At 42.5% G+C, this 15762-nt stretch overlaps 1 protein-coding gene across 50 annotated transcripts in view; it reads left to right on the forward strand.

The window, feature by feature from the left end:
- The window catches only part of TNK2 (tyrosine kinase non receptor 2), a 43483-nt gene extending 42111 nt beyond the window's left edge, over positions 1-1372 (forward strand). For all 50 annotated transcript variants that reach the window (XM_013982356.3, XM_021070191.2, XM_021070189.2 and 47 more), the window contains one exon: positions 559-1372. In XM_013982356.3, the coding sequence (XP_013837810.2) occupies positions 559-565 (7 nt within the window). In that variant the 3' untranslated portion in view covers positions 566-1372. The remainder of the gene's footprint in view (positions 1-558) is intronic.
- Positions 1373-15762: the final 14390 nt, after the last annotated feature.

Here is a 15762-nt window from a genome sequence, read left to right on the forward strand (position 1 = left end):
AAATGAATGTTTTATCAAGTCAGAAAGTGGTGAAATCCCCCCGGGAGGCACCAGCAGGGTGTGGGCTTTCAGAGTCCTCTGGCGGCAGACAGCCTGAGTTAGGACCAGCCTTCTGCTCCCACGTGGCATCAGCTAATGCTACTTTCCTGATCTCTCAGGGTCCTCATCTGTAAAATGTGTGTAAATGATAGTGCCTACCTCACAGAAGTGGTTAGAGGAATGAATGAGGGTGGCATCTGACACCACACTGCAAATGTTTGGCCCAAGGGAGACCATCACTGAAGTTAGCCATTATCTCATGGTTATTCTTATGAATCTGCATCAGTAACTACAGATTAGTTACTGCTAACATTGTGCATAATAATTTATAATGTTATTCTCTTATTTTCAGTTTATCAAAGTAAAGAAGGCATTCTAGGATGATAAATTCTAAAATCATTGCCTAGAACCGCCAGTTTTCGATAGAATTTGGCTGGCACTGAGAGGCCCTCTCACACCCAAGATTGTTGCACTATCCCCCTGTTGATGGAGGGCTTTCTGGTTGTTTCCCTCGTTTAGGCGCTGAGATATCTGGAAAGCCAGAGGGTCTCTGCCCTGAAGAAATCACTTGAGCCTGTCCATCTCACAAGGGCAGGGAGATGCCCTGCCTAGGTCTGAAGGACCTGCTGTACCTGCTGCTCCCAGTGGCAGAGTGAGGCTAAGGCAGCAGGAGGCTGGGAACCCTGCCTTGCCTGTCCCTTCCTCACCTGGCGCTGTCCCTACAACCTCAGAGCCCTCAGTGCCCCCCTGCTGAGGTACAAGAAAGAGCCTCTAGAAGGCAGGCCTGGGGGCAGCCTCAGCAGACCCTGCAGCTGACCTGCCTCTGGCTTCAGTCCCTGGTGGGGCCTGTGGCTGGAGTATGTCACCAAGCCCTGCTGGCGAGGAAGCCAGGCTTGATCCGGGGCAAGAAGGATGTGTTGGCCACACAGAAAAGTAGGCCAGTACCAGGCCCAGGGCTGGGCCTTTTCCAGGGAGCCCCTGGCAGGCAGAGGGGTTGTCAGACAGAATGTGACTTGTGGCCTAACTATGGACATGGTATGGGATTGGTATGGCTGGTTTTAGGATCTTGTGCCTGGAGATAGCCTGAGGTGGCTCAGGTAACAGAGAAAGGGTGCCAGATCATTCTCTGGCAGGGACCAGGGCCCAAGGCCCCAGGGTTGGAAGGAGACCAAGGGGGCAGCTGCCCCAGAGGGACACCAGTGCTTCCTCTTGACCCAGCTTTTCCCCTGTGCTGTTACATGTTTTCCCACCAGTCTTTGTCGCCAAAGTTGCTGCCCCAGCCATGAATATCTGCTTCTCCCAGAGAAATAAAGTTAGTTTCTATTTTATGTTACTTACTTGTGTCTGCCTGTTTCTTTCCTTCTTGTCCAGTCACCTGAGGCTCCTGGGCTCCCCAGCCCACTGCCATTTGTCCTGGACAGCAGGCTCTGTAGCACCACCTGTATAGACAGAGGGAAGGGATTGCATGCCTAGTTTACCGTAAGGGGCTGGCAGAGGGCCTGATGGAGTCATGGACTCAGAATCCCCAGGTTTTCGCTCTGGAGTTTCCCTGAGGCAGGATATACTGCATGACAGAGTACACTAGCACAATTAACTGGAGTTAAGCCATAACATGAAAGGCCTGAATATGTATAAGTATTTTCTTTTTCTAATAATTCATGTGATTCAAAATTCAAAAAGTACCAAAAACTATACAGTGACATTTCCCACTCCAGCTGCTAGCTCCCCTCTCCAGAGGCTGTTTCTCATCAGTTTCTCGTATGTTACTTATTTTTTTTCATCTACAGTATTCTGTTTATAGTAATTAATTTATTTATTTTTGCTTTATAGGGCCGCACCCACAGCTTATGGAGGGTCGCAGGCAAGGGGTCAAATCGGAGCTACAACTGCCGGCTGCACCACAGCCACAGAAACATAGGATCCAAGCCGCGTCTGCGACGTACATCACAGCTCAGGGCAACGCCAGATCCTTAACCCACTGAGCAAGGCCAGGGATCGAACCCTCAACCTCATCGTTCCTAGTCGGATTCGTTCTACTGTTCCACGACGGGAACTCCACACCTACAGTATTTTGAAGAGCTCTGTAGCCATACTGGAAGATCTTCCCCATTCTTGTTTAGGGTTGCATGGATATGGATGTACTATAACCTATTTAACCAGGCCTCTTTTGATGGATATTTGGTGGTTTCCAGTCCTCTGCAGTTACAGCCATTTCAGCAATAAATGGCAGATGTGGCTTATACTTCATTTGGAAGGCAATCTGAAGGATGAGTTCCCAGAACTGGTGCTCCTGAGTCAGAGTGTGCAGTAATAAGGGATCCTGCCAACTTTCTCCCCATGGAGGAGGCTGTTCCCAGTATCACAGCCACCAGAGTATGTGAGAGCTTTCCACATGGTACCAGAACTTTCTGACTTTTGATAGTCTGACAGGTGGAAAATGGTGTGTCTGTAGTTTTTAATCTGCATCCCTCTAATGAATGAATGAACGTTTTTTTTAAAAATGTTGTGCTATTTATATTTCCTTTCTATGAGATACCTATTGATAGCCCTGACCTACTAAAAAGTTAAATTAATAATCCATTTCTTACTGGTTTTTAGGAATTTACTGGATCAAGACATTTAGCCTTTTGTGCTTTGCCATATCATCTGAACTTTAGGAAAAGAGATAAATCATAAGAAAGGATGCTAACAGCTTGGGTTTATTAAAAACAAAGACCAGAAGTTCCCGTCGTGGCACAGTGGTTAACGAATCCGACTAGGAACCATGAGGTTGCGGGTTCAGTCCCTGCCCTTGCTCAGTGGGTTAAGGATCCGGTGCTGCTGTGAGCTGTAGTGAAGGTCACAGACATGGCTCGGATCCCACGTTGCTGTGGCTCTGGCATAGGCCGGCAGCTACAGCTCCGATCCGACCCCTCGCCTGGGAACCTCCATATGCCGAGGGAGCGGCCCAAGAAATAGCAAAAAGACAAAAAAAAAAAAAAAAAAAAAAAAAAACCAAAGACCATTCAGGATGGGTCTGGGTTGCTCTCAGTATCTGGGGCTCAAAGCTGGCCTACATGGTGGGCCCTGAGGCTTGGGAGGACTTTAGCCTTCAGATCCAAATGTGTTTTGTGTACACTGTTCACCAAGGCAGGAATTAAATTCTATTTAGCTGCAATTTTTAAAAATCAGTCAAATGTGATATAGAATGGGCAAAGTATTAAGTTACCTTTGGGCATTGCTATTAGACCTGGATTCTATTCTTGGGAAAGTTTCTTAACCTTTCTGAGCCTGTAAACTGGGGGAGAGTATTTATAGAATGGTTGTGAGGATTAAGTGAGGTCACATAGGTAAAACATTTTGCTAAGTGCATGGGCCATGATAAGCACCCAATAAATTATAATCATAATACATTCTATTTCTTCATGTTCCTGCCTGTCCCTACCAATCAGTAGTTTACATTATACACAGAACAGTTCTGTGTGTACAACTGTCTTCTTTTCTGACCCACCCCCTTTGTGGAAACAATTTGTTCTTTTGCTACAAAGTCATTCCTATTTATAGATCATGGGCATTTTTTACCCCATTAAAAAAAATGTCACTGGGGGAGTTCCCTGGTGGCACAGTGGGTTAGGGATCTAGCATTGTCCCTGCTGTGGCTTGGGTTTGATTCCTGGTCTGGGAACTTGAGAATGCTGCAGGCATGGCCAAAAAAAGTAATTTTTTGGTGGACGAAAGCAGAGCTAACACATTTCAAAAATATTTTTTGTAAGTGGGATATGGAAGTATCTGGGGGTTTCTCAGGGGGTCGGGAGACCCAAGGTACTTTTCTTGTCAAACACACAGTTCCCTAAACCCTAGGGTTTCTTGCTGTTTTTCTCACTCCTCATCAGCCTTCCAGCTCTGCCAGCATCTCCTAGGTTTAGTGAAAAGATGGTAAGGGAAAATACTAAAAAGTCGACCCAGGTTTGTTTGCCAACATGGAGAATCAATAACTCAGTAAGAATTCATTGGGTACCTTCTTTGTGTCAAGCCCTGAAGAGGGGATACAAGTTGAACAATGTCTATGTCCCAGGGGATTATGATACTGCAGCAAGATGATGAGTGCTCTCAGATCATTATGTGCCAAGTGCCTTGGGATCAGAGGAGGTGGCTCCCCAGAGAAGGTGACACTGTGCTGACCTGATGGAGAAGAACAGGCATGTGCCGGGAAGGTGAGGCAGTATGAAAGCATGGCGGGTGTGGGGAACTGCACATGTAAAGGTGTGGAGACAAACTGGCCTGTCCTGGGTACTCAAGTTGGCAAGGCTAGCACCAGTCCTTCTGTTAAGCATCTGGAGTGGTTGCAGGGAGCTTTCGTGTGATCCTGGTGAGTGAGGCAGGCCTGGATCATGAAGCCGCTGGTGTGAAATGCTGAGTTACCTAATTTATAGACAAAGGGAGATGGCAGAGAAGCAGCAGCAGAGGAATAATGTGGTTGGACCTGTGTTTTGAAGAGAGATGGCTGTGCTTAAAAGTGGCTTGCCTCTCCAGTGCAATTACAAGTGGAGGGAAGATCTAGCATATGTGCCTTACTGCACACTGGGAAAATAAAGGTGTTCTTAATCTGAAGCAAATTAAATTAACTTTTACAGAAATCTGAACTTTGGGAATAGAGGGACCAGTAATTCCTGGAATCCTTGGGTAAAGCAGGGGTTCCTGAAAGCCAGTCCAGGGCCAGTGCTGGACTAGGGTCGAATTTTCACTGGCTTGTGGTGAAATGATAAGAACCAAGAAACTGGGTTTTTCTTAAAATTGCAAGGACTATCTTTATTCTGAGATCGTTTTGTCTTCCTACATTTTTGGTGTTGGAATGGCTATTCTTGGTGGTGACAGTAGAGGAAATGGTAGGTGGTAAATTTGTCTCCGTGCCCTTACATAGCAATGCTATGTCCGCACACCATCTCAAGAAATTATTGTGTAAACCATGATGCCTGAAATCTATCTTCATAACGCCTGGGCAAGAGTGCTTTTGTGTTGGGGAGCACCACCTATTGGCAATATGTGACATTACAGTCTCTTGGGCTAAATGTCATGATAAGGGGACAGAGGGATAAGATTGTATAGACATTGCCCAATAAATCAATTAGGTCCAAAAGGTCCTGGCCCAGGTTCTTGGGTGCTTAAAGGGACTCATTCCAGAAAAGCTTCAAGGGAAAGAACAGTTTACCCAACATCTGGAGCCAAACAGCGGCCACCTAGGATTAAATGCCAGGAAAAGGGACCAAGTGGGGGCTTTGAAGGAGCCTACCTCTAACCAAGGAAAGAAACTCTGGGCTACCTGGAAGGATGCTGGGGGCTCAAGGAAAACTCTGAGAAGGATGCAGGTGCCCTTTGGGAAGCCCCTACCCTCACTGTATTTTATTTTATTTATTTATTTTTATTTTTATTTTTATTTTTTTGTCTTTTGTTGTTGTTGTTGTTGTTGTTGTTGTTGTTGCTATTTCTTGGGCCGCTCCCGCGGCATATGGAGGTTCCCAGGCTAGGGGTTGAATCGGAGCTGTAGCCACCGGCCTACGCCAGAGCCACAGCAACGCAGGATCCGAGCCACGTCTGCAACCTACACCACAGCTCACGGCAACGCCGGATCGTTAACCCACTGAGCAAGGGCAGGGACCGAACCCGCAACCTCATGGTTCCTAGTCGGATTCGTTAACCACTGCGCCACGACGGGAACTCCCCTCACTGTATTTTTTAATGTTGTTTTTATGATTGTCATATGTGTGCATTGTTGAACTAAGACCTTCAGAAAAGCATGAGAAAATTAAAATTACCCGGAAAGCCACTCGAAATTTTGATGTATTTTCTTCCAGTTTTTTTTTTTCCTGTGCATATATATTGTCTTTATTGTGGTTTTATAAAAATAAGGTAATTTGGCTTGTACTGTTATATACCTGCCTTTTTTACTTAACGTTTGATACCATAAGCCGTCCTCTTTTTCAGCCAACCTCGTGGCATATGGAAGTTTCTAGGCCAGGGATCAAATCTGAGCCACAGATGTAGCAACACTGGATCCTTAACCCACTGTGCCAGGCCAGGGATCAAACCGGCACCCCCAGAGAGACAAGCTGGATAATTAGCGTGCTGTGCCACAATGGGAACTCCCACAAACAGTTTTCTGTATCTTTAAATTCATTTTCTCAAAGGATACTTAAACACTGCGTTTTTTCATTCTATCAAAATTAAATATAAAAATTCTCTATTAACACATTATTTTGTTAACATTTTTGTTTTGTGACAAATTATAGATATTGCTAAATGGCTTTTCAGAAAGATTTGTCTCCCTTATTTAAAAAAAACCTATTTTTTTTTGTTTTTTGTTTTTTGTCTTTTCTAGGGCCGCTTCTGTGGCATATGGAGGTTCCCAGGCTAGGGGTCAAATCGGAGCTGCAGCCGCCAGCCTATGCCAGAGCCACAGCAACATGGGATCCGAGCCACGTCTGCAACCTACACCACAGCTCACGGCAACGCCGGATCGTTAACCCACTGAGCGAGGCCAGGGATGGAACCCACAACCTCATGGTTCCCAGTTGGATTTGTTAACCACAGAGCCACAACAGGAACTCCAAAACCTATGTTTTTAAAGAGAGGGCTTATATTTTGGAGCTTTGTTTAAAAATACTTCTGAATGAAGTGACCTGTTGAGAATAGTCCAGATGGTTGAAAGAGATAGGCCATGAGTTGATAATTGTTGGAGCTGGGGATGGAATATGAGGGCTCATTCTACTTAAGAGGGTGAATGAACTGTTCCAGGATAAAAAGCTAAACAAAAATATATGCACTCTTCAGGTAGGGACATTTTCACTGTCCCAACTATCTTCTCTGAAGCTGTCTCTTTGGAGTTTTCTCCCTTGGTTCTTGCTGCCACCACCAGGATGGCTCCCAGAATGCATGGTTTCCTCCTCTATGGCTCTGGCACCAGGTAGAGAGAATTGCTGCTGCCCTTTGTGAGGGAGAGACAAGGTGGAGCTTTACAAACCACTAGACCAAATTCTGAGGGAAACATCTCTAGTCCCATCATCACTAGCCTCACCACAGGCTGCATCTTGTGTGTTCACCCTTTATCCTAAGGTATCATTATCCTTGCTACTTAAAGGGTGGCATGAGGTAGGAACAGCAGTGTTAGCACCATCTGGGAACCTGCTAGAAATGTAGAAGCCAGGCCCTACCCTGGACCTCCTGAACTGGAATCTCCATTCTACCAGCATTCCCAGGGGAGCCTATCACATGATCAAGAGTGTAAAGCCTGGAAGTAAGGCAGCTCCACTCTAATCCCAAAGAGCTGGTGGGCCCTGGGTGGCCATGCCTGGGTCCAAGGACCCCTGATCCTCTCCCAGAAGGGGATGTCCTCCCTATGCATCCTTCCTGATGAACCATCGCCACTGTAACATCCCCCTCTTGAATAAACAATTAATCATTTAAACATATATATCAACAAAGTCCTACTATACAGCACAGAGAACTATATTCAATGTCCTATGATAAATCATAATGGAAAAGGACATTTTAAAAAGAGTATGTGTGTGTATACACATAAATATAATGGGATCACTTTGGTGTATAGCAGAAATTAATACACATTGTAAATCAACTATACTTCAATACAAATAAACACAGGGAGCAGGGTCAGGATGGTGGAGGAGTAGGACGTAGAGCTCACCTTCTCCCACAAACACATCAAAAATAACCATCTACATGTGGAACAATTTTCACTGAACATCTACTGAACTGGCCTAAGACCTCAGACTGCCAAAAGGGCAAGAAACCCTCCAAATAACTGGGTAGAACAAGAGGGGGGAAAAGAGAGAGAAAAGAGAAAAAAAAGGAATCAGGACAGGACCAGAACTCCTAAGAGGGAGCTGTTAAAAGAAATCTGGGGCCTGGGAAGCCACCTAACTGATAGGGAGATCAGCTGGGACAGAGGGGGAGGCTCAACGCCTCAGAGAAAAGAGCAGCAGCGGGTCTGAAGAGGGCAAGGCAGAGAGCGAATGGCAGAGACCACCTGTACCACCACCTAGCACACTACAGCCTGAGACATTCGGGAAGGGGCTGGGCACCGACACTAGGGCTATCGGGGAGAGGACTAGAGTTAGCTGTGTGGAAACAGCCTGAGTGGGGTAGGGAGTGGTGTGACACAGTGTGAGGAAGCCTGGGACCATGAGAGAAGCAAGGCACCACTTTTTGGGAGGATAAGAGGCAGAGGGGCAGGACCAGCATGGGAATTTTCTCTACACACAAATGGGCTCTCAGGCAGCAGGGTGCCTCTTATGTGGACTATAGGAGTAGGTGCAAACCACTGCAGTCATCTCAAACTCCAGAGGTGGCTAAGGCCTGCCACCACTAAGGGTCCCAAGAACAGGCACCACCTGTAGCCCCAGTCACCTCAGGGGTCACTGCCATGGAGGACTCTGCAACCGAACACCAACTGTTGTTCTCACCTCCCTGTGAATGCACACATCCTGCTGTGGCCACACCAAGGGCTCTGGGTGTGGGCCCTACTTCCCTCAGAGTCACTGCCACCACAGAGGGCTCTGCAACCAGGAACAGCCTGCATCTCCCACCTCCCCATGGATCCCCACCACTGCCAAGGACGTGGTAATCAGGTACCACATGCAGGGCGTCCCTCTGCACCCACCTCAGCACAGGCAGGCCCATGCATCTGCACACCCCCTATTAAGGGGATAACAATCGGCACACACTGAGACAGCAAGCATCCAAACCAAAAGCAGCTCTCACGGCAAAAAAATAGTAAGCCCTCACAAGCTACCCAGAAGCACTCCCGTATATAAATAGCCCTCCAAGACTACAGTAGATAATTGTTTTCCCTAAATTCACAGAGTAAGAAAAATATAAGCAAAATGAAGAAGCATAGGAACCACTCCCAGTTAAAAGAACAGGATTCCCCTGAAGGAGCAAACAAGGAAACAGACCTCGGCAGTCTAACAGGTATCAAGTTCAAAAAGGAGGTAATGAAAATACTGAAGGAAATAAGAACAGATATCAACAGTAATGCAGATTACTTTAAAAAGAAATCAGAGGGAGTTCCCATTGTGGTGCAGTAGAACTGAATCCAACTAGTATGCATGAGCATGCAGGTTCAATCCCTGGCCTCACTCAGTGGGTTATGGACCCAGCATTGCTGTGAGCTGTGGTGTAGGTCACAGATGTGGTTCGGATCCTGCATTGCTGTGGCTGTGGTGTAGCCCAGCAGCTGTAGCTTCAATATGACCCCTAGCCTGGGAACTCCTATATGCTGCGGGTGCAGCCCTAAAATGCAAAAAAAAAGGGGAGGGGACTAGAAACTATAGGGAGGAGCCAAGAAAAATTAGGAATTTCATTTGCAGAGATGAAGTCTGACTTAAAGACATTGAAGAGCAGAATGAATAATGTGGAATCACAAATAAGAGACTTAGAAGATAGAATAATGAAAATCACCCAATCAGGACAGCAGACAGAAAACAAAATTAAAAAAAAATGAAAGCAATATAAGAGACCTATGGGATAATATAAAGGGGGCCAAACTACACATAATAGGAATTCCAGGAGAAGATGGAAAAGAAGGGGGATTGAAAATATATTTGAAGAAATTGTGTCTGAAACCTTTCCAAATCTAAAGAAGGAAACAGATATCAAGATACAGGAAGAAGAGAGGGCCCCAAACAAGCTGAAACCAAGACATATTGTAATAAAAACGGCAAAAGTTCAAGATAAGAGGAGGATTCTAAAGGCAGCAAGAGAAAAACAAAGACTTAATTATAAGGGAACCCCCAAAAGGCTATCAGTTGATTTATCTGCAGAAATGCTACAGGCCAGAAGATGGTGGCAAGATGTATTCAAAGTTCTAAAAGGGAAAAATTTGCAGCCTAGACTACTCTACTCAACAAGATTATCATTTAAAATAGAAAGAAAAATAAAGAATTTCTCAGACAAACAGAAAACTAAGAGAATACATCGATACTAAATTCACTCTAAAAGAAATACTGAAAGGTCTCTAAATAGGAAACAAGCAAGAAAATATGAGATGGAGGAAATCACAAACTGAAAAGCAATCACTTAAATTAGCCAGCATACAGATTAAAAAGGGGGAAAGCCCACCTATTTGTGAAAGCAATAATAAACACAAGGAACAGCAAAAGGATAAACATGAAGACAAAAAAAGGACATCAAAATGTGGGGAAGGAGAGTAAGAAATCTAGCCTCTTTTTTAGAACGTGTTTGAGCCTATATGACTATCAACCTAAAGCAAGCAGAAATAGGAAAGGTTAATATACTTGAAAAAAAGAAGGCAATTACAAATCAAAACCAAACAATGCATTCATAAAAACTAAAAAGAAGAGGACACAAGCATAAAATAAAAGGAAATCATCCCACCAAAAAAGAAAAAGAAAGAAACAAAGAAGAAACATAGAATCAACTGGGAAACAGGGTTTAAAACTGTAACTGCAATGTATACATCTAAGGATGACCTGACCCCCTTGCTGTACAGTGGGAAAATAATAATAATAAAAAAACAGGGCAGTAAATACATATTTAACAATAATTACCTTAAATGTCAATGGACCGAATGCTCCAATCAAAAGACAGAGATTTGCAGAACTGGATTAAAAAAAAAAAGAGCCTATGATATGCTGCCTATAAGAGGGCAAAGGACACATATAAACTGAAGTGAGGGGATGGAAAAGATATTTCATGCGAATGGAAATGATAGGAAAGCAGGAGTTGCAATACTTGTATCAGACAAAATGGACTTCTGTTTTAAGAAGCCATAAGAAAGACAAAGAAGGACACTATTTAATGATAAAAGGATCAATTCAAGAAGACGCTATTAACTCGTCAATATATATGCCCCTACTATAGGGGCACCCAAATACATACAAGAAATATTAATAGACATAAAAGGAGAAATTGATGAGAATAAAATGAATGCTGTGGGTGCAGCCCTAAAAAAATCAAAATCAGTAAATCATATATATATAAATAATGTATATAAAAATCATATATATATAAATAATGGAATACAATAATAGTAGGAGACTTTAGCACCCAACTCACTTCAATGGAAGACAGATCTTCCATATTCCAGACAGAAAATCAACAAAGCAACAGAGATCCTAAATGACACAATAAAACAGTTAGACTTAATTGATATTTTCAAGACATTACATACAAAAAAATCAGAATACACGTTCTTTTCAAGTGCACAGGGAACAATCTCTAGGACTGACTACATACTGGGGCCCAAAACTAACCTCAACAAATTTAAGAGTATAGAAATACTTTCAAGCAGCTTCTCTGACCACAATGGCATGAAATGAGAAATCAACTGCAGGAAAAGAAATGAGAAAAAACTGATTACATGAAGACTAAACAACATGCTACTAAAAAAACCAATGGGTCAAAGAGAAAATAAAAAAGAAAATTACAAAATATCTGGAGACAAATGATAATGAAAACATAACCATACAACATCTATGGGATGTCATAAAAACAGGTCCTAGATATCATAAAATACAGGCCTTCCTCAAAAAATAAGAAAAACCTCTAATCAACAATCTAACCTACCACCTAAAAGAATTAGAAAAAGAAGAACAAAAAAACCCTAAAGTCAGTGGAAGGAAGGAAATTATAAATATCAGAAAGGAAATCAATCAAATAGAGATTGAAAAAACATTAGAAAAAAAAATCAGGAGTTCCCGTTGTGGTGCAGTGGTTAACGAATCCGACTAGGAACCATGAGGTTGCGGGTTCGGTCCCTGCCCTTGCTCAGTGGGTTGATGATCCGGCGTTGCCGTGAGCTGTGGTGTAGGTTGCAGATGCGGCTCGGAGCCCGCGTTGCTGTGGCTCTGGCGTAGGCCGGTGGCTGCAGCTCCGATTGGACCCCTAGCCTGGGAACCTCCATGTGCCGCAGTAGCGGCCCAAGAAATAGCCAAAAAAAAAAAAAAAAAAAAAAAAAAAATCAATAAAACCAAGAGCTGGTTCTTTGAAAGGGTAAAAAAACCTGAAAAACCTCTGGCCATACTCACCAAGAAGAGAGAGAGAACCAAATAAACAAAAAAAGAAATGAAAAAGGAGAAATCTCAACTGACACGGCAGAAATACAAAAGCCCATAAGAGAACAATTATGTGCCAACAAATGTGACAACTTAGAAGAAATGGACAACTTCTAGAAACATACAGCCCATCAAAACTGAATCAAGAAGAAATAGATCATCTGTAGACCAATCACTAGAAACGAAATTGAATGAAATGAATGAAATGAAATGTCATAAAAACACTCCCTACAAACAAAAGTCCAATATCAGATGGCTTCACAGGTGAATTCTACCAAGCATACAAAGATACCCGTATCCATCTTTCTTAAACTTTTCCAAAAGACTGAAGAAGGAACACTCCCACAGACATCCTATGAAGCCACTATCATCCTAATACCAAAATCAGACAAAGTTACTACCAAAAAGGAAAATACAGGCCAATATCTTTGATGAACATATATGCAAAAATTCTCAACAAAAGTTTAGCTAACGAATCAAAAAACACATCAAAAAGACCATATACCACAACCTAGTGGAATTCATCCCAAGTTCACAAGGATGGTTCAACATATGCAAATCAGTCAACATCATACACCACATTAACAAAAGAGAAGTCAAAAACCACATGATCATCTCAATAGATACAGAGAAGGCATTTGACAAAAATCCAACATCCGGAGTTCCCATCATGGCGCAGTGGTTCCGACTAGGAACCGTGAGGTTATGGGTTCGATCCCTGGCCTTGCTCAGTGGGTTAAGGATCCAGCGTTGCCGTGAGCTGTGGTGTACGTCACAGACATGGCTCGGATCCTGCACTGCTGTGGCTCTGGTGTAGGCCAGTGGCTACAGCTCCAATTTGACCCCTAGCCTGGGAACCTCCATATGCCGCAGAAGCGTCCCTAGAAAAAAGGCAAAAAGACAAAAAAAAAAAAAAAATCCAACATCCGTTTATGATAAAAACTCTTAACAAAGTGGGTATGGAGGGAACATATCTTAACATAATAAAAGCCATTTATGACAAACTCACAGCTAATATAAGACTTAACAAGAAAAGTTGAAGCATTCCCACTAAAATCTGCAACAAGACAAGGATGCCCACTCTCACCACTTTTGTTCAACACAGCACTGGAAGTTCTACCCACAGCAATAAGACAAACAAAAGAAATAAAAGGTTTCCAAGTGGGAAAAGAAGAGGTAAAATTGTTACTCTACACAGATGACATGACAGTATATACAGAAAACCCTAAGGATTCCACACAAAAACTATTCAAATTGATCAATGAATTCAGCAAAGTAGCAGGATACAAAATTAACATTCAGAAATTGGTTGCATTTCTGTATACAAACAGGGAAATATTAGAAAAGGAATATTAAAAATACCTTTTAAAACCATACCCTCAAAAATATACCTAGGAATAAACCTGACCAAAGAGGTGAAAGTCTTATACACTGAGAACTGTAAAACAATAATCAAGGAAATTGAAGAGGATTCAAAGAAATGGAAAAATACGCCATGTTCCTGGATTGGAAGAATTAATATTATTAAAATGGGCATACTACCCAAAGAAATCTAAAGATTTACTGTGATCCCTATCAAATTACCTATGATATTTTCATAGAACTATGTCAAATAATTCGAAATTTTATATGGAATCATAAAAGACCCAGAATTACCAAAGCAAGCCTAAGGAAAAAACCAAATCAAAGCAGGAGGCATAACTCTCCCAGACTCCAGACAATATTACAAAGCTATAGTAATCAAGACAGTATGGTACTGGTATAAAAACAGACATATAGATCAATTGAACAGAGAACCCAGAAATAAGCCCAGACACCTAGGGTCAATTAATCTTTGACAAAGAAGGCAAGAATATAAAATGAGAAAAACTTTCTTTAGGAAGCAGTACTTGGAAAACTGGACAGCAGCATGTAAATCAATGAAACTAGAACACATCCTCACAGCACACACAAAAACAAATTCAAAATGGCTTAAAGACTTAAACATAAGACACCATAAAACTCCTAGACAACAACATAGGCAAAACATTCTCTGGCATCAACCTTACAGATGTTTTCTTAGGTCAGTCTCCCAAGGCAATGGAAATAAAAACAAATAAATAAATGGGACCTAAACAAACTTACAAGTTTTTGCACAGCAAAGGAAACCATTAAAAAAAAAAAAAAGAAAACAATGAAAAGACAACCTAGGGAATGGGAGAAAATAGTTGCAAACCATGCAACCAACAACAGCTTAATCTCCCAAAATACACAAATAGCTCATATGACTAGAAAGAAAGAAACAGAAAAAAAAAAACAATCAAAAAATGGGCAAAAGACCTAAATAGACAGTTCTCCAAAGAAGATATACAGATGGCCAGTAGGCACATGAAAAAATGCTCAACACTGCTAATTATTAGAGAAATGAGAATTAAAACTACCATTAGGTACTACCTCACACCGGTCAGAATGGCCATCATTAACAAGTCCGCAAATAACAAATGCTGGAGAGGGTGTAGAAAAAAGGGAACCCCTGTACATTGTTGGTGGGAATGCAAACTGATACAACCACTATGGAGAACAGTATGGAGGTTCCACGGAAAACAATATAAAACTACCATATGACCCAGCAATCCCACTCCTGGGCATATATCCGGACAAACCACAATTCTAAAAGATACATCCAACCCTATGTTCATAGCAGCACTATTCACCATAGCCAAGACATGGAAGCAACCTAAATGTCCATCAACAGATGAATGATTAAGAAAATTTGGTATGTAAAGAACAAAATAAAGCCATTTGCAGCAACTTGATGGATGGAACTAGGAACTCTCATACTAAGTGAAGTAAGTCAGAAAGAGAAAGACAAATACCACTTATATGATATGATATCACTTATATCTGGAATCTAATATATGGCACAAATGAACCTTTCCACAGAAAAGAAAATAATAGACATGGAGAACAGACTTCTGGTTGCTAAGGGGGAGGGAGTGGGGGAGGTGGTGGGGGAGGGAGTGAGATGGACTGGGAATTTGGGGTTAACAGATGCAAACTATTGCCTTTGGAATGGATAAGCAAGGAGATCCTGTTATATATAGCACTGGTAACTATATCTAGTCACTTATGGTAGAGCAGGATAATGTGAGGAAAAAGAATGTATATGTGTATGTGTGACTGAGTCACCTTTCTGTACAGTAGAAATTTGACAGAACACTATAAACCAGCTATAATGGAAAAAATAAAAATCATTATAAAACTAAAAAAACGAAAATTTGGTATAAAAATGCAATGGAATACTACTCAGTCATTAAAAATGAAATAATGCCATTTGCAGCAACATGGATGCAACTGGAAACTCTCATACTAAGTGAAGTAAATCAGAAAGAGAAAGATAAATACCATGTGCTATCATTTATATGTGGAATCTAAAATATAGCACAGGAGTTCCTGTCGAGGCACAACGGAAACAAATCTGACTAGGAACCATGAGGTTCTGGGTTCGATCCCTGGCCCTCGCTCAGTGGGTCAAGGATCCGGCATTGCCGTGAGCTGTGGTGTAGATCGCAGATGTGGCTTGGAGCCCATGTTGCTGTGGCTGTGGCGTAGGCTGGTGGCTACAGCTCCAATTCTACCCGTAGCCTGGAAACCTCCATATGCTGCAGGTGCAACC

Source organism: Sus scrofa, chromosome 13 (assembly GCF_054392235.1).
Source record: "Sus scrofa isolate SSC_HxYL_T2T_F1_AM1 chromosome 13, Sscrofa_HxYL_maternal_Yorkshire_Landrace_v2.0, whole genome shotgun sequence".
In the NCBI taxonomy this organism is placed as follows: domain Eukaryota; kingdom Metazoa; phylum Chordata; class Mammalia; order Artiodactyla; family Suidae; genus Sus; species Sus scrofa.